The 20,309-nt window shown below is 41.8% G+C and overlaps 1 protein-coding gene across 3 annotated transcripts in view; it reads left to right on the forward strand.

The window, feature by feature from the left end:
• Positions 1-20,309, forward strand: part of PRKN (parkin RBR E3 ubiquitin protein ligase) — a 634,267-nt gene extending 613,958 nt beyond the window's left edge. For 2 of the 3 annotated variants that reach the window (XM_082215276.1, XM_082215277.1), the window contains 3 exons: positions 11,123-11,209; positions 17,974-18,091; positions 18,376-20,309. In XM_082215276.1, coding sequence (XP_082071402.1) covers positions 11,123-11,209; positions 17,974-18,091; positions 18,376-18,485 — 315 coding nt within the window. In that variant the 3' untranslated portion in view covers positions 18,486-20,309. The remainder of the gene's footprint in view (positions 1-11,122; positions 11,210-17,973; positions 18,092-18,375) is intronic. The other variant, XM_082215278.1, reaches the window with a different exon arrangement.

Consider the following 20,309-nt stretch of genomic DNA (forward strand, 5'->3'; position numbering starts at 1 on the left):
CCAACAGCTTCCTCCAGCTGTTTTTTATCTAAATAAAACTAGGAAGAGCCTAAGCTTCTTATATCCTCCCCCCCTCTTTCCTTCTTGATTAATTATCTACTCGTATACACGTTCAGGAGTTTATGATGATAGACTCTGGATTATGTTTCAGCTTGTTATTGTTTAATTTACGCACAGTGCTGTAAGTGTACATGATGAGATATGCCAGGTAATCTCTCCCAAACAAATAGCAACAATGCTTCTGCAAGGGCGGCCCACAGCTATGTGCTTTTGTTCCCATTTTCAGTGTGAACTACTAACATTTAATGTTAATTCAGCAGCTAACCTTGTGGTAGAAAGCGTGTACATTCATTTTGAAAGTATTTTTGGGGTCCATCAATGAAGTTCTGATAACGCCCATCACCTGAAGGGCTGGCCAGCATAGGCTGTATCTAAGAAGTAATGGGACATGATCAGAACAAGATCTAATTATCAAACTTGGCTTTTTGCCACCCTGCGCAATTAAATAAATGGATAGACTCCAGTTTTATGTTGACGCTTTAAAACATGCATGTGTGTTCCAGTAACATAGATCATTTTTCATTGCGCGTCTCAGTAGCACTATGATTGTCACCAAAAATCCATTCCCAAAGGCTGGGACTGAAGAGAGCCCTAGGGAAATTTATGTCCATTTCTCACTGGGCTCCCCAGGTAGAATGGACTTTGTGTGTGCCATTCCTGCACCATCCATAGCTACATTGCATTCAAACCACAGGAAAGGAATTTCAGAATCAGCCACACTGATGCCTTGAAACACCAGTTTCAAAACACTTCAGTTTTCGACTGAAGGCCTATCACAGGGTTGCCATTTTTCAAAAAAGTGAAAATCCGGACAAAGGCCCTGATATGTCCGGGAATTTCTATACATTTGGCAGCCCCAGCCTATCATAAGCCCAAATACGCATTTGGGAACTATTTATTTTTTTAAATAGCCATATATGTGTACAGTGGTTGTGCTGCTGTTAGCAACAACCTAATAGTAGACATTGATTGACCTACTAGTAGAAAACCAATGCCATCATAATAATAATTTGTGTTGAATCAGCTTTCTGATCTGCAATCTGTTTGGAGGTAAACACTGTATTTACTGTGGTATGTGGTCATGGTTTCCTAAAACTGACCTGATAACTTAACTTGGAAACTAATTAATTGATGGTAAGTTTAAGATGTACTCATTCACACAATATTCTGTTTTTACCATCTGTTGGAGGTGAAGCACCACATTTCATTAGTTGTCTGGGATGAGCATTCTGCCTGCCTTCAATCGCAAGAGTCTGGAAACAAGCACAGAGAGAGATGATGTACCAAGACATGAGCAGACTATGGAGAAGTGCCCTTGCCAGGCGCAAGGGAATGAGGAATTGGCTTCCTATATCTAGTCCAATGGCTTGTCATCTGTTTGTGACTGTGAGCCATTGATGGGGAATATATAGACTGCTGTGCTGAATGAAAAGACAATATACAGAGATGCCCCTGTAGAGCTGGGTGACTGGTAGGAATTTCTGGAAATCCAGAATAAAGGCAGGAAAACAGCAAGCTCTTACAATAAGTTTTGATAGATTTTTGAGGATTGGCTTCTTGCTAGGGAAGCAGTTTGTATTGACAATAGATGTTGATCTATTATGGCCAGAATCATTTGAGTTCCGAAAATAATTATTTTACTGCAGAAATGTAATCATGGTGTTTATCAGCTCAATGGGCCTCTGAGCTGTGCAGGGAAGCCTGAAACTGGGGAGATGGTGAAATATCTGACTGTATGTGAGCCAGCTAAATAAGAACTCAACCTTCAGAACGACAAACCACAGAAGGATTGAGCTGGACACACATATTGATGATTCACGTGGAGATAATTAGATGAGTGAAACTGGAATTTACACTAAGCCTTAAATCCTAAGAATACTTAGCGAGTCTCCAAAACTAAGTCCCATGGAATATGATTGGGACTAGGTTGCAAATCTCCTAAATCATAGTTTGGGGGGGCGGAATCATAAACATATTCTCTCTGGGCATAATCAGCTCTTTCCCCTCCTGCCCTTCTGTTAGTTATGGAAACTGTGTTGAAAAGGAGTGTTTCTGTTGTTGCAACACCAATAATAAGGAGGTGGCCTATCTCAACAAAAAATATGCAGTAGAGATGATGAGAAAAAGGCCTCTATGAGAGATCAGTGAAGGAAGCAAAAGCCTTGAATATGAATTCTGAAACCTCAGAAGTCTTTACTTTTGCAGGAGTCTTTCACTTTTCCAGGTGCATAGGATCAGACCAAAAGGTGACACACATACCCTGCAAATCCAGGTCCCCACTATCACGCTTATGCTGCTGCCATCCCTGTCACTATAACTGTATTCTCACCCGCAGCTGCACCCACACTGCTGCCACGACACAGCAGTTTCTGAAAGGGCAACGAGGCTGTGTGGGCAAAGGCCTGGTGGGGCTAGCAGTCGTGAACGGTCGGGGAGGGGATCATATCTGCCACCTGAAGCAAATGGCTTTCCTTTGTCTAATGGATGGGGCTGCCCCTGCGATTGAAGTGCCAGAGCATAAAATCACTACTGGCAGTGACTATCTCAGCTGGACAAGGCAGCTCTTCTCTTCCACTTCTCCTCAGAGTCTTCCCTATACATTCTTTGCCAGTGATGATGATGGCAATGATGATTTAATTTCTATACTGCTTAATATATTAAAAATATCTGTAAGCAGTGTACAGAAAATTGAAGCAACAGCAAACAACTTAAACAAAATATGACAAAATTATACTTACACACACACACACACATATACATATACATATACATATACATATACATATACATATACATATATTCTGGGGGGACGCATACCCCTAAACATTTTGTGAATCTAAGTTTGGCCTCATTGAGGGGCAGTATTTCAATATGAGTAGGAAAATGAGAGTACCTCTTAACATTATTATTTTTAGAAAAAAGCACTGTGTGTGTGTGTGTGTGTGTGTGTACACACACATATACATTTTCATTCTGACACACCCTCCCTCTCAGCCTCTGGGATCTTACCCAGGGTCCAGACAAACTCTCAGCTCACCCATAAAAGCCTCACAACAAGAATAGTTCCTGGCATAGTAGATATCACCCTCACTATGGACTCCCAAAGTGGATGGTACTTCCTCAGGCTGCCCTCAGCTGTGTCCCATCTAGTTGCCCTCTCCACACCCAGGTCAAGGTCCAGCAGGTTTGTTGAGTTTCCCAAGGGGTCCAAAGGATGGGAAGAGGCTCCTTCCCTCCACTCAGCTCTTCCTTCACGCTCTGTCTTCCAGCTGCCTATCCAAGTAGCTACGTCTCCTTTTTAGTAAGGAGAGTGCACCAGTGGTACAATTAGATAATGTTAGACTCTGGACTTGGTAGTTTTATGATAAGTGGCTCTTTGGATGATAATGTATATGACTTAATTTACTTCAAAATGTTGTAAGCCAGCCTTGCTATGTTTAAGGGCCTTCCTGCTTGTTCTGCTAAGTGTGTCTCTGGATGTCTGTCTCAGGGCTCAGCTAGACTGGTAAAGAAAAAGCAATTTATATGCGTTGTATACACAATATAACATTGTGCCACCAGATGGCACTGTGGAGCCCCCTTTTTCTCTATCTGTTTTCCTTGTTTAAATTTACAACGTGTTTAACTGAAATGTTTCTTTGATGTGTCTGGATCCAGCCTCAGAGTCTTGCCCTGACAGCACCACTGGAGAGCGCTTTTCAGAGGCAGCAACGCAAGCCACTACTTGGGTTGTAGTGACAGCTCAAGCTGCCATAAAGAAAATGGTAAAAGTGATGTGTTTATTCCTACTTTGGAAATGTTCCTTTCCCATTGCCTTCTTCCCTTGCTCTGAGATAGGTTGTGGATGAAGAGGGTAGGGCAGAGAGAAATGCCATAGCATCTGAATTTATGGTGATTTAATTCTTAGCATCTTAATCTCTGGATACCCATTTTGAAAAAGCTGTTGTCGCATTCAGCCTTCTTAAGAAGACTCTGTGTCCTTGAAATAGCAGGCAGCCTTTCCTGCTTTTCATATGTTCCGGTACATCTGAATACCATTTCTCTTTATGAGATGGGCTTGTCAGGACCAGTTTTGCGTGTATCAGCTTTTAGTAACCCTGGACTGAGTCCTGGCTGTTCAGCATGACTTTCACTCGGCTTGGCTGAGCTTTCCCATAAACATTGATTCATGTACCACTACTGCCATCTTCTGGAAAAAAGAATCACTCATTTTAGGCTGGGTGTATTTATAACTGATTTTATTCCATTCATGAATCACTTCCCATAAATGATCTCAAAGTAGAAACATCAACACTTAAAGCAATTAAAAAGAATTTCACATGCAAAAACTATTAAAGACAATTCCATGTATATTAAAAACAATTCCAGTATATAGCATGTGTCCTCCTGTGAAAGTATTATATCTTTGGTAATCAAAGTGGCACAAATGAAAAGGAAATATAACTGAGTTGTCTAACAGCTCTCATATATAGTTAACGTAATAACAAAGATTAATTGTGGACTCCTTGCAGCTTCCCTTTATTGTAAATACCCAGTCAGGACTGAGTCCATGCTTTATTGGGATAACCCTGTAAATGCTGACAAGCAACAGATTGTAATTAACTAGATATATGTATGGATGTATATGCCATCAATATATGTGGCACTTTACAGAATAACATAAGCAAATTAATAAATGAACTTTTGTCCCTTTCTCAAGAAAATTAATTCTGAATTGCAGCAGTGGTGAAGACGGGAATGTTCCCCATTGTAAAACTACCCTTCAGTAGTCTTACTGAAATACAGTAAAGATGATAATAGATTTGCATTTTTTTTAAAAAAAAAAATAGCTCAGCATTTCATGATTAAGCATAAACGAGTTATATGGCATTGCTCCCATTTTATGACTTTGAGGCCCAGCAATAAATGAACTAGTCCAAGTTAGATCAGTTGGTATATTCATGCTTAGAATTTTTAAACAAAAAGATCAGTTAAGTAATGCTAAAGAAGGCGCCTCTGTGCATAGGCAGCATGCTTCCCCCTCACCACTGAGCAATTATAGCAACCACCACTAACCCACTGAGAAATAGGTAGCCAGGCATATCGTTTGATGACACACCTTCCATGCAGATTAGAGCCCCAACTCCTTTCTCAGAAGTTGTAACCATGATGCCAGGAATTCCAGTGCCAGGAAACCACAACAGAGCAAATGCATTCTGTTCCCCTCCACACACAATCCGCTCCTTGCTTTCCCACCACCATCCTGCCAAATTCCTGCTGTTGTGCCGCTAGGCGGGGCTGTTCTTTACAAACATGGTCCTTTGAAGAAGGCTACAGAAACCCTGCTTTAATAACAACTGTGGTGCAAAAATCCCTGTCTCTTCTACCTCTTCCAATTTATGCAGCGGTGTTCCTGATCTGGTATACTTTTCAGATTTTGGAGGTTTTTATAAACTTCATTTATTCATGTGATTTTCTTTAACCTTGTTTTGAACACCTTTTTGCCACCTTCTTGTAAATGCTTCTAGTAGTAAATGGTTTCCAAACCCATTTGCAAATCAACCGGTAATGTAATTCTGATATTTATTATTAGATAACCTTATTCCACAGAAATCCAAGTTCTGTTGCAATTCCCAGTGTTGGGATAAAGTGGGTGGTTGGCGTTCCCAATATGGAGACAGTGTTTCGAAGCTCAACTAGCAGAACAATCCTAAATATAAAAAGCCAGCTCAATTTACACTGGTTTAAGTTAAGCCAATGTCAAGAGTAACTTACATTGGCTTAACTTAAGCCAATTACTCCTGATATTGATTCAACCAATGAATTGCACAGTTATCCACTCTCGTTTTAAAGCAGAACTCCGCAAATTGTTTGAGAATTTCTATACCACTTTCTCACATAACAGCCTACAACACAGCTGTGTGGCCACAAATTTTCCCGCTTTTTGCTGTCCCTGTCAGGGTAAACCACTATGCACAAGTGAGTGGCAGTGTTCAGTACTGTGGGTCACAACATTGTACAGGCCTGCTTTCAACTAATACATTTGTGCAGTGGGTTGCCTTACGAAAATATTTTCTGGCATCTTCCCTGCAGGCTTGCTGTACTTGAATTCTCTGTGTGTGTGTTTTGTATGCTGGTCCTGTTTGAAGCTTCTTCCAATGTTCTTTCATATGCTGAAAGGAACTCTGTGGACAATGATCTCATCCCATTGCCTTCAGTGGAAATAAGCCTGATCTCTGGGTGAGATGGTGAACTGTTTTCACATCTTATTAGATAATGGATGAGATGTAAAATCAGTTCCATGGTGGAAGAACACCCTGGAGGTTGATAAGTTTGTCAGAATAAATAGGCCTTCCCCGACACAAATGCATTAAGCACTCCCCTGTTGCAGCACAGCATGGATTATCAGAGAAACAAGCATCCGTTTAAGGAAAGAGAGGCCGGTTAGCAGCACAGATTTTTTCATTATTAAGTCCCAGTCCCATGGAACTCCCCCAGCCCTTTGGGATGAAAATTAGCATTTGCATTACTTATGGTCATTTGTAAGTAGTCCCATGAAACTCCTCTTCCGATGTTCTTCTTGTTAGCCACGATAGCTTAATGAAAATGTCAAGTTGCCTCTGAACACCAGCTGCTGGGTAGGAGGCAAACAGCTGTGAAGGGGGGCTTAAGATGCCTTAAGATGCAGCCCTTGGGCTTCCCAGATCTGGCTGGCCACTGTTAGAATAGAATCATAGACTTGTGGGGCTGGAAGGCACCATGAGGGTCATCTAGTCTGACCCCCTTCAATGCAGGAATATTTTGCTCAGTGTGGGGCTTGAACCCACGTTCCTGAGATTAAGAGTCTCATGCTCTACCGACTGAGAAATAGGACACAAGATAAGAGGTGGGGAATCTCTTTCAGCCTGGGAGCAGCATTCCCTTCTGAGCTACCTTCTTGGGGGGGGTCACATGCTTGTGGTAGGTAGGACTAGGGGCAAAAGTGGGTGGGGCAATGAATATAAACATTGCCTTTGTGTAGTAGGCTAGTTTCTAGACACACTCACACACACCCTGCTGTCACCTCCATCCATCCAAGCAACCAACCAACCAACCAAGGTGTACTCTCAGCTTTGTTAGGGGCAAAGTTGTGGGCCAAAATAGATGAGTGTCCTCTGTGAGGTAGGGAACATGGCTATCCTACTTACTTCACAAGGCACCACCTACGTGACTGCTGCTGGTCCTCAGGGCATGAAAAAAAAAGTTCTCAAAAGTCTTATATATCATTTCAGCTCTTTCATTTTGAGGGACCCCAAGGTAATCTGAAATTAAACTGGATACCTTTGTATATCAATTGTTAAAGAGCTATTTACAGTGCAATGTTATACACAGGTTTAATGGGATCTACTTCCATGTAAGTGCGCCTAGAATTGCAACCTTAATGTGCTGAAAAGTTCTCAGGTTGCTGAGTTGCTTTATTTATTCATTCACATAGTATCCACAACAAGTAAGAGACTTACAGTTTAGAGTAGCTGAAAATATTTGTAGACGTCTTCCTCTAAAACCTTTTTAAAGCATAAAAGTATACTGCAGTTGGAAATTAAGGGCTGAAAATAATCCAGATGTACCAAGCTCTTCTCTTTAACGCAGTGGTAAAGGGATTTTTTTTCCTAGAAAAAGAGGTGGTAGAACTTGCTGAGCACCCACCCAAATTTAAAAATAAAAATAAAAATTAGGGGAAGCAAACACAGTTATTGAGCTTTTTTCTTAGGGGGAGCAGCCAAAGTTGCTGAGCAACTACCATCTCCTGGTAATAAACATTTTGTTCTGGGCCAGAGACTTTTACGTGAAAAGATGTGCCAATGCCAACAACTTTGCAGACTAGAGGAAATACATAATTCTTATATAAGATTGAGTTGTATGTACATCACTGTTTGCTGTTGTTGTTGTTTTATTATTATTGGTTCTTAACCTCACTTTTTCTCCTAGTACAGCTTCTAAATATTGTAAATGATCAAGATGCTTTTGAGCATATCAAACCATGGAGCATTGAAGACGTGATGTATTAAGACACTGACCCCTTCTCATACACATTAAGACATGCAATTAAAGGAGTTTGCCTGTAAATGTAATAAGAGAGGGGCAATTAAAGAGCAGCCTTATTGGCTAAGTCACATTAAGGGAGAGCATAGGTGAGGTGGAGGAAGGAGCTGTGAGGGGCCAAGAAAGCAAAAGGGAGGAGGTGGGTGTTTGCTGTTGCAGAAAATGGGAAAGCACTGAAGCTGGAAAGCAAAGAAAGTGGGTGACGTGGTCAGGGTAATGAGCCAAGGCAATGCTTAGAAGTCGTGTTTTGATTAGTTGTAAGCTGAATGAGAAGAGATCCAGCAAGGCCTGGTGCCACCTGGATTAACTATGTTGAGTCTTTCAATTTTACCTCCATTTTATTAGTGCTAAAAAGACAAATGAAGTCGCGGCACCTTAGAGACTGACTCATTAACTACTTGGGCCACAGCACTTTTGTCTTTTTGTTGCTGTAGACTAAACCAGCTGCTCTTCTGGAATCGATAACAGATAAGAAACTCTGCAAGAAAACACACACACTGTCTACAGTAAAAAAACATGTTGCAGTCTACACTTGGATTTTTCTTTAAAAAAGCCATTAATTCTATAGATAGATGATGATCACGTCCATCAATAGCTATTGCCCATTTACCCCCAAATGGTTGGCACGTTAGATAGGCAGCTCATAGTCGAACCATCATTGGATCAGACAACTGCATGATAATCACTGTCAACCCCTGAAAAACAATGATCATGTCAATCTACATAGTGTCTGGCAGTGAGCATAGGAAGTACGTAATTTATTTATATATTTGTTCTCCAACCATATGGCCCTCAGAGCAGTTTCACAGCATAAGAAATAGATATGAATAAAACAGTTATTAAAAACACTTCCATTAATAATCTAGAAAAACAACATACATGCCAGGCAAGCCATGCCTAAAACTAGCTCGTGTGCAAAGAACATTGTACAGGCTTTCAACAGTGCCCCGTTCACTCCTTCCACCTGCTAAATCAGTACATGGCCAGCCGAGAAGGGAATTTTGAGGACTGAGATGGCGAAGTTGCAGGAGTTTATGCCACAGGGATGGTGAAGGTAGGGCTAGGCATGAGGAGAGCCATTGTTGTCCAGTGAAGGTGTTTCATGAAATCCAGCAGACCAAAGAGACCAAGTTTGAAAGAGCTTCCCTTGATTCAGGTTCAGAACATGTCCTCAAAGCACACTGGATGGAGGGCCATGGGACAAATGGTTGCATTCTTACCAAAGCCCCTGTTGGGTGGATGCAGCTGGTAGCTCTAAGGACAAACAATAAAATGGGAATGAAGTTGCCTTGGGCTCCTGCTAACCTTTCATTCTCATCACCCTGACCACCAGCCATGCTGGCTAGGGTTGATGGAAGCTGTAGTTCTAAACATCTGCAGGGCACTATGTAGGCTACCCTAGTTTTCTGGAGAAACTTACTGCTCATCAGAACCCTGCTTGAATGATGGCTTGTTTCAACATGTCTTCCCAGCATGCTCTTTTTAGAGCTCTAAAACCCATAAGACGTCAACCCTTCTCCTTAGCTAGCTGGGGGGAGTGTTTTGTTTCTTCTCTTCATCCTGTCCATTGAGGTTAAAGAGCTTTCGGTTTTTCCAGGAAATGTACTAGCTGTATCCCAGTTCTCAAGACAGCAAAAACTGACACAGCAGAGTGCATTCTTTTGGTGCTTTGGTCCTCAATCCTTCAGTCTTCCCATGCAAAGAGTGCTTTAGAGTGGAGTCAGCCTGTTGTTCTGTTTCATTTTGCATAAGCTTCATTTCTGCAGTGCTGCAATGAATTGTGATTTCCTATGGTACTTAAAGTGACAACAGAAGCGTGACAGAGTGCAAAATGGAACTGCAAAGATGAGACATGAGGCAGATAAACATTTTAGTGTCAAGTGCTGCCGATATGTCTATTCATTATTTGTGAGAGCCAGCTCTGTATCGAGAAATCAAGAGTGGTTTATCAGCTTGGCTTGTCAGTGTAGCTAACAGTTGAGAAATCCTTCAGTTCTCTGAAGGTGGGTCAAGATTATGTAACTCCAGAATAGGATGAAAAATACCATTTTACATTATTGACTTTTCCTCTTGCCAACAAGGACAGTGAAATTAATTGGGAAATGATAGTTCAAAGATCAGTGGCATATGTCAAGGCAAGCTTTCTTCATTACATGATACATAGGAATAATTTTTAGATAGTAATGAAAGGAGGCAGTGATGGCCACTTACTTGGACGGCTTTGAAAGAGAATTAGACAAATTCATGGAAGTAAAGGCTATCAGTGGCTCATAGCCATGATGACTATGGTCTGCCTATGGTATGCTTCTGAATACTTGTTGCTGGAAACCACAGAAGAGCAGAAACTAGAGCGCAGTTCTGCCTTGCCAGCTTCTCAAAAAGGATCCTAAAGGAAGGATGCTGAAGCTTTTTCAGCTGAAGGGGCCACGTTATGTCTGGGCAACTTTCCAGAGGCCACATGCCAGAGGCAAAAGTGAGCAGAACAATTAATGTGAATTTTACCTTTTTACAATAGGCTGGTTTCTTAACATTCACATACCCCTCTGTATCCTCCATCCTGAATTATCAGAGTTCAAGGTTACAACCCAGCCCAACAAAAACATCCAAGGAAATTGCAAAGCAGGGCTGGTAAGTGGCTCAGGAGGGTCTGCCAACTGGGGAGTCCTGAGGGCCACATAGAGAGGCTTTGGGGGCCACATTTAGCCCCCGGTACTGAGTTTCCAAATCGCTGTCCTAAAATAAATTTATTTCATTGTGGTCGCTAGTCTGTAAAGGATATCTGCAATTTCTGAAGTTATCTCATTTCCTAGCAGAAAATTATACAAATAAATGGGATTGTGTTAATGAGCAGGCTGTGTAATAAGATGCATGATTAGAAGAGCTGATGAGAATTTAATGGGATGAGAAAGACGATAGATCAGCTGGTGTACAACCCTCTATGATGGTGCTATCATGCCTCTATCTCTGATGTTTGCTCATGTCTTCTGGCTTCTTTTTCCAGTTTGTGTTCTGCCGCGAATGTAAGGAAGAATACCATGAAGGAGAATGCCTCACACTCTTCGAAACTCAAGGAGCCACAGCCCAAGAGGTACATAGCACATTTCACAGAAAATTAGCTCCAGCCCAAGCAGGGACATCAGGTCATGAATTTCCAGAGAGGGGTCATGTCGTGGTGTAGACACAACGAAACACGTTTTTTCAGTGGCCAAGAGTTGCAGCTACCCAAATTGCTTTGCTTATCATGAGAGACAGAAATGCAGGGGATCCTTATGGTAACTGCCCCTCTCTCCATGTGTCTCCTTCCCTGGCTGGGAAAGTCTGAGAAGCCCTGCTCTTCTCCACCTTTTATTGCCAGTGCTGAGTAAGTGCCCCATTCCACAGATGTCTATATATAGAAGAATGAGCAGTGCAGATGAGATGATGTATTCTGTACGTTCACTTGCCAAAGAGATGGCTGCCAAGGACAGGCTCAGCATCATCATGCAGTATTCTTAGACAGGGTTGCAGCACCACAGCAGAGTTTACTACAGACACCTGCCCAGCTCTCTGCCTTTTGAGAGTGACTGGGCCTGGGAACCGCCATTTTAATTTCTGTTTATGCCCTTTCACTATGTCAAGGAAGTTAAAATGGCAGTCTATAGACCCAGGTGCTTATTGCCTACTGGAATGCTGTTTCTTCCTGCTGCCTGTTGTCATTACTACTGCCACCAGGGGAGCCAGAGGTGGTGGGGCACAGGAGTCTTCCCACCAGAAAGTACAGTATGCCAAGGGCCTCTGCATACTTGGGGTGTGTGAGAGTCCAGCCCTGTTTGGACTTCAAACCTAAAGTCTCCTCAGATGAGGAGGTCATCTCCCCCAGGACCGCATGAGCAGAAACAGGTGGTCAACCAGGCAGGAACTTCAAAACTGTCATCAAAGTGCCTGGCTAGCTTCCTGAGAGAATAGTTGTATGGGGGAGCTCATAGAAGCACCTGCTTGGATCAGGGCCTGGCTGAGGGCTAGAAAGGAGTGAAGCCTCTGGTTCGTGTATAAGCTCTCATTCAGAGCTACTTCATTGCTGAAACAAACTTCTCTCTCAGGCATCAGCCTTCCTGACCTGGGGATACAGACATGGAGCCAGCCCTGCCCAGTGAGGTTGAAGAGATAGTTTAGAAGATCTGAGTTCTAGAAGTATGGGAAATAACTTTTAGATTAGATGTCTTACCTGCCCTTCATCATGAGGTCCCGGGACAGGTCTCAACAATTTAAAATTATGATATTAAAAACAATTAAAATAGATTATCACCAAGAGAATGGGATGGGTCCTAAAATATGTATCTTGGGTGTCAAAGGCCAGAGTAAAGAGGTGTGATTTCAGCATACAAAGAAGACTCCATAAAGAAGATGCCAGACGCACCTCTATGGGAAAAGAATTCCACAACTTAGGGGCTACACTTTCTCCTGGTCTGTCACCTCTTCAAACATCAGAGTGCACTGGAAGAACCAAGGGGGTTTTCTCTTGACATCTAAGACTGTCTGCAGGAAGAGAGGAGGTCTTTCAGATATTTGGGACCTAAAAAGGTGTTATGGATTATGTCTTTCTTTCTGCACTCAACATAGTTGCTGAATTGGCCATACTGTTGATTTTATTGCTTTTTTATTATTTGCTTTGCTTTCTTCCTCTAGAAACTTACAGAACAGTGTCATTGGTTAGCACAGATGTGGCCTCTTTGAAAGGCCTTTTGGGATTGTATTTAGTTAACACACATCTCTGAAAAGTTTGTCAGCTTTTTCTTGCCAACAAATTTGCATTTAATTCGCTACTAAGGACACTTTTGTGGTTGGAACTAAAAAGGGGGACTTAATTTAACAGCATAAATTGTTTCTCCAAGTACTGTGAGAATTTTCAAACAGGATGGCTTCTTTGGGCTGAATATCATAAGCTGATCATTATCTTTAAAATTCATAGTAGTTCTGAGGCCTGTTGTTCACCCTATGAGGCTAAATGCCAAACTGTGGGTAAGATTATTTCAATACAATTATGCTGAGATAATGTCAAGACCCATTAAAAAGCCATAAACATGGAGATACAGCGTGATGGGGTAAAGCAGCGAGCCAATTTATATATTAATCCTAATGAAATGGAAGTTCTTTAAAGTTCAACTTTTTGGCAGTAGAATACTGAGAAATTCACTTTTATTTGTTGCTGCAACAGTAATGTGATCTTGAAGCTTAACGCACTTAAATAGTTCAGCAATATGGGCCCAACACTTTCACCCACATCTCAGCAATCTGTGGTTGTGCTTATAGTTGTGGGAGTAGAGGGTTTCCCTCTGGTCTTGCGTGAATTCGTCCTTCTGAAATCAGAGGATCAAAAGTAGGCATTATATGCCTAAGTATATGTTAATCTCAGATATCTCAGATATCAATACTTGCCTATCTGTACTGAAAAGGTAACATCAGGTTTTTCCCCTCCAAGCAGTATGTACAGTATATACAGACCCTCTGTTTCCAAAAATTGCATTTACTTTTTGGGCAACTACCATAAGGTGGGGCCGTAGCTCAGTGGCAGAGCTTGTGCTTTGCTTACAAAACGGGTCATGCTGAATCCCTGCCATTTCCATATGAGACTAGTAAAAACAAAAACTTTGTCTGAAACATTGAGGAGCTACTGCCATTCAGTAAATGACAAGGTGCTAATGGGCCCAAGGTCTAACCCAGTACAAGGCAGGTTGCTACGTGTGTGTTGTGATTGATCAATGTTTGTTGTGTTGGATGTACAGGACTGCAGAGGATGGGCAGTTATGAACTACTTGTGTAGGGACCTAGAGAAGGTTGCTATAAGAAAACAATAAGGCATTATGTGTGCTGAATCCTCCAAAAAGCCACAGCTAGGAGGCAAATAAATATATAATTTGTTTAAAGTTGGACAATGCCAGTTGCCACCTGATGTAGCATGATGACAAAGATAGCTTTGATTTTTGCAAGTTTTCCTTGACTGTCTTGTTAGTATAGGGCTGGCCCAGGATGTTTTACTGGTAGATGCAAAACAGATAATAATGCGCAGCAGAGGCGCAAGATGAGGATACCAACAAGCATGGAGCACACTGCAAGGAGACTAGATGTGCTGCCCCTCCCAGATTTCCAGCTCCTGCTGCCCTGAGGCAACTGCCTCACCTCACCTCATGGGCAGGCTGATGAGGTCTGTGAGAGAGGGAGAGATGCACTTGGGCAGAGAGAGGGGGAGAGAGATGTGTGTAAGAGAGAGAGGGAGGAAGAGGTACAGTATGTGTTTCTGTGAACTATATATTTGCAGTGAGCCTGTGCATGAGAGTGAGTGTGTGGCCACCTTGTATATTTTTCCTGTTGCTGGAGAATGCTCCCTGTTGTTATTAGACAGCAGCAGCATCACTGTGTGAGAGAGATAGAACAATGTTGTGTGAGCTCCACAATCAAGGCCAGCAGGACATAGCAGACTTCCCATGGTAAACCTAATGTCGTCTGGGTTGGGAGAGCAATGACTGTACCCTCTCTCTCATTTTCAGTTATGGCTGCTCCCATAGCAGCCATGTTGTATTATGCCATGCTTCCCGGGTAGCAATTTTGTGACTGGAGCCCACAGCACGTTCTTGATATTCAAATGTGCCTACTGGTCCAAAAATGTTGGTGACCCGTAGTATTACTTTTTAATATTGCTGCTGAAGACTAATATGGCTACCCCTCTAGAAATGTAACATATACATACTTCTCATGACACAGCAAAGGAGAGTTTCCATCATGTATACACTGAAAGAGAGAGAGATTTAATCATTCAGTGACTTCTCTCTCACTTGAGGGCTTTTCCACTTTTCTTTGGTGCATTCGTAGTATTTTTACCACATGGTGGCACTATGTTACTAAAGAGAACACATGTGAGCTAAAGAAAAAAAATTGAGGCCTCTCATACTCATTCTCATACTCCTTACAGGAATTGAAGTGATCCAAGGATTTATTAAATGCAACGAAACTGTTTTCGTGCCTTCTGTCTTAAAATTTTACAGTGTTATTTTTTGACAGTTTGACTCTTATCTGCCATTTTGATTCCATTTAGAAAGTATTTTGTGTTAGGTGATATATGCCCAGTGCCTGCTAGAAGCTAACTACCGTAGCGTTGCCAAGTATTTTCCTATTCTATGCTTACCTGCACATATATTTCAAGATTCTTCAAGAGAAGGCATAATTTGGCACTAGTTGCAAAGGTATGTAAAACGGCCTGTTTGCAAATGTATGTGCAGTAGAAGAAACACCTCCACTACCTTACTCGTACAGTCATTCTTTGGCTTCCACTCACTTGTGTGAAGAAAGACGAGAGGGGCAGGACAAATCCTGTGTACAGTGGTACCTTGGGTTAAGAACTTAATTCGTTCCGGAGGTCTGTTCTTAACCTGAAACTGTTCTTGACCTGAGGTACCACTTTAGCTAATGGGGCCTCCCGCTGCCACTGCACGATTTCTTTTTTCATCCTGAAGCAAAGTTCTTAACCCGAGGTACTATTTCTGGGATAGCAGAGTCTAAAACCTGAAGCGTCTGTAACCCGAGGTACCACTGTACACTCAGGCCAAGAACCAGCTGACAGAAGTGTGTTTCATCAGATAAATCAAATCAGCAATCATAGTTGGAAAAGAAAGTCTTTGCATGAGCATCTGCCTAACCACTGTCTAACAGGACGCTAGACTAGATGGAGCTTTGGCTTAATGTAGTTGAGCCAATGTACACAGGATTTGACCTGACTTTCTCATTTTTCCTCACACGAATGGAAGCCAAAGAGGAACAACACAAGTGAGGAAGTGGGGGTGCTCCCTCTTCCACTAGATTACCCCACATATATTTGAAGAAATTCAGAAAATGATCTTTTTAATGTAGCCACATTCTTATGTCAAGATCAGATGTTCCTAACACGATGATATATAGGATGTCACCCAAAGTGGGCTTAGGGATTCTGCTATTTATACTCTTAAAGCTTCCAGACCCTTGATTTTTTGGGGGTGGAATTCAGTCATATACTGGCAAATTCAGGTTCCACAAGTAAAGCTGCTTTGGTGTTCTTGTGAAACAAACCAGCTCTCTCCCCCCCCCCCATTGTACTTTTTGCAATAAAGGAAAGTAATGAGGAAATGCACTGCAAAGTTTGAGGTAACATTTGCTTCATCTAACCTACCCACAAACTTCATGCAAGCGAGTCAGGATGAACAGGTTCTCTGGAAGCATCCGTAGTTGTTCTAGTAACTTTCTGGCACAGACGCTAAACATTTCCCTTTCAAATCTTGTAACATTTATTTTACTGTAGTGTGAATCATTTCTCCTTCATGTAAAAGCAGGCTAGGGAAAGGCAAAAGGTTCTGTTAATCATTCCAAAGCATGTCCTGATGGCAAAATGAAAAGTTCTGCAAAACGGATTGATGAAGAGAGCTTGATCATCTGGAATTGCTTTCACCCTGCAGTTCTTGCCATCACCAGAAGATGGCAAGAAGTTCATAACTATTATAGTCATTGCTGACCAAGCGATGCTTCATGCTTGCTGAACAACAGCTGTCTAATCTGTTTTTGCTGCAGGTATGCATGATTGAGAAGGCCGGTCTTTTACACATAGGTGATGGTTTCCTATAATCATATAGCAATGCATAACTGGTAGTCACAATTTCATAATTTGGCTTCAGTGTGGGATTTTGCGATGAGCTTTCCCAAAACAAGTTAATTGTGGTGATTCCTGGAAGATGGTGAATATATATGCTGGCCTGATTTGTTTTGCTAAGATAATAATACCCAGTCACGCAATACCATTTATCAAGTTACAAAATACAGAAATGTCAAGCGCTTTGATATGCAGAAGTGATGCAAATGATTTCTGTGTGCTTGCAGCTTGGTTGATGTTATTATAGGGGGAATAACATGGCATAATGAAATGTCACTGGGAGAAACAGCATAAAAGAATAAATCTGTCATACTGGAGAAGAGGAGGAAGATGTCAAGGAAAGAGGGGAATTTAGTACAAGGTTATGTCAATGTCAGTTAGCTCAGTTGTAACCATGGTGCTGATAACACCAATGTTGCACATTTTGATCCCCTTTTGGGCTACCTGCATTTTCTTGCATTGCACGGCTAGATGACCCTTGGGTCCCTTCCAACTCCACAATTCTATCTTTCTAACACTGGTTAATTTTCATGTAATATATCGCCCCCATCTATCTGTCTATCTATTTATCTATCTATCTATCTATCTATCTATCTATCTAATGAAGAAGAGGTAGAAGGAAACTGTTTAACTGTGTGATTTGGTTCAATTGGCTGCTTCAGATATGGGCTAGTGATGGACTTTGTGGGGTGCAGGCCCCTGTCCCTTCCACCATGGACACAGTCTCACTTTGGAGCTGAAAACACCCAGTTTACCTGATGCTTCTCTTCTTGATTAGGCAAATGACTTGAAGCCAGTCACCAGCCCAGATACATATGAACCAGACAGAGTCAACAGGTGGAAAGGAGGACCCTACTGTTGGATTTATCTTGATGGTCTTTTTGTCTTTAGTCTTCATTTGTGTAAAATGGGTACAAAACCAAGCCCTCTTCAACAGTGGTGATGACATTCTGGCTTATAGCAGAGCTTTTATCACATCTTCCTTATAGAGAGAATTCAGTGTGTTACAAGACTCTATGTTGGCTTTGTGGCAAGAGATTAACAGGGCTGCTTCTCTGGAAACTTCTTCTCTGGTCTGGTGGAAGTATTATCTGCCCCCCTCATTATCTGCATAGGAGGATCAAACTGAAAGAAACAGCCACGTGTCCTATTTTCTGCTTGAGCAGCATTCTGTCAATCTCTCTCCCCCCGCCCCATTACAGGGATATGGAGTTGATGAGCACGCAGCCCTACAGGCTCGATGGGAAGAGGCATCCAAAGAAACAATCAAAAGAACAACGAAGCCATGCCCTAAGTGTCATGTTCCAGTGGAAAAGGATGGTAAGTTTATTGATCAGTATTCAATACTGATCAGTATTCAATACTGATCAATACTGATCAATACAGCCCAGGGGAGGGACGTCAGGCCCAGGGGCGAAATGTTGCACAAAAGCCTTTCTATTAGGCCCTTGGTCTCTCCCTGGACCCTCTCTCCCAAGCCACACCCTCAAGCATAGTAAATTCTAAATATTATATGCCCATTGTTTTTATTTTTTGTCATCCATCCACTTTTGCCTATGAACTCATTTGCAATTTCTTATTTTCTGTTTTGGTTTTTCTTCTAGGTGGATGCATGCATATGAAGTGTCCTCGGCCTCAGTGCAGATTTGAGTGGTGTTGGAACTGTAGCCTAGAGTGGAACAGGACTTGCATGGGCGATCATTGGTTTGACTGATCACCAAACAACACTGCAAAAAACAGCACATATGACAATATGCTGGTACTCAAGAATGTAGACCCACAAGCACAGCTCCTTCTACCAGGGTCAAATCCTGAACTCCTTGCTCAGGGAGTGAATTCCTCATTAGCCCCAGATTAAGGAATTCACTTAATAAAAACACCTATTTAGTAGCTCAGATATGTAGGTAAATGAACAATTGTTTGTTCAGATGGCCCTTATGCTTCCTAAATTCATGATGACACGTAAAAGTTAGAGGGCTCATGCTTTCATTTGTTCTGGTACATTACCCCTTGTTCCACCAACACCCCCTAGTGGTGTTCCTCCTTTGGGGAAATGGGTAGTGTTACCAGTGTCAGTTTATCTCTTTAATGGGTTTGTTCTTTGATCTAAGACTGGATCACTTTAAGTATTTTATTGGCCACACTTGATAAAGAAATATGCCTTATGGGGAACATGATTTCCTATAACATCTGCATTTTCAGCATATGCTATGATAAGTCACCTAATACTGTATATTAATTCCACTTTCATACACTATGTTTCCATGTCAACATCTATTAAAGTCATGTGACATTGATAATTTTCACCTCAGGTGTTCTGCTTGGCAAACAGTAGTTAGACCTACAGTGTTACATCAGCAATATTTGGAATTGTAATTCATTTTCTGACAGGCCTCCATGGAAGTTAAGCTCATGTTTTAAAACATTGTGTTTTAAACATGTTGTATGTGCAGTCAAAATCCACTGTTGCTGTCTTGCTCATGGAATGTTCTTTTTTTCTTTTATCTGACAGAGGCATCTGCTGATAAAGGAGGTGGGCAAATGATTTCCTACAAATTCCCTTCTCTGCTGCAGCCCCCTGTGTTCCAGGGGATTGGGGGACCTTCCAGAATAGTATGGAAGGTGGCATGAGGTCTGCAATGGGAAAGGGCCCCCCTCTTAGGTTAGCAGACACCTCTATTGGATCACAAGCCATCCTATGGGCAGCACAGCATCTCTCACATGGATCTAGGCAGTTACTCCATACATATGTACTACAACTGCCAAGAACAACTTAGTGGTTGCTTTAATCAAAGATCAATGCTTTTAAGTTACCAAAGTCTGAGTTTGATTAGGCACAGTTTGGCTGATCCAAGAAGGAATTTGATGCCTGCTGGATACTATGTGTTGGTGATGAATGATGCCTAACAATTTAAGAGTGGAACAAGACAGGATGGCAGCAGACCCATGTCTTCATATATAGACTGCCACCGACTAGCTGTCAAGCAGGATGGGGGTGATTAAGAAAAGTGACAGGCAGAAGGGGAGTTCCTAGCCATTCCTCTACCTGTTGTTTTTCAGACCATGACCCCTTCCCAAACCTCAGTTTCCTCCCTAGTTGGGCTTATTTCAAGTCTTGGACCCCAGTTAGGGGAAGGAGGTTTGGGAAAGGCAGGTTCAAAAAGATTAAATGTGGAAATTAGCAAGCGCTTCTCCATCAGGTTAATATGTTAACATGAATAGCTTCACACTGGCAAATTCTGACAACTGGAAGCCACTCTTTCAAGAAATTGTCTTATTAGGTGTCTAAAATTATGACTGCCAAAAAACAAAGAAAAGAATGGGAAAGGGTTAGGGAATAAGCTTCCGTACATGTCATTATCAGAGCCCAACACTACCTCTTCCTCATATCAGCGAATCTACTTTTCACAGAAATAAGATGCACAATCAAAGAAGTTTGCTCTCATGCTGAATCAAATCAATTCTCTTTGTGATGTCTGGCTGAATAAATTCAGGATAAGCATCAAAAGCAAATAATAAAGTTCATATGTTTACTTTT

This window comes from Podarcis vaucheri (genome assembly GCF_965113315.1).
Source record: "Podarcis vaucheri genome assembly, chromosome: 3".
Taxonomy (NCBI): domain Eukaryota; kingdom Metazoa; phylum Chordata; class Lepidosauria; order Squamata; family Lacertidae; genus Podarcis; species Podarcis vaucheri.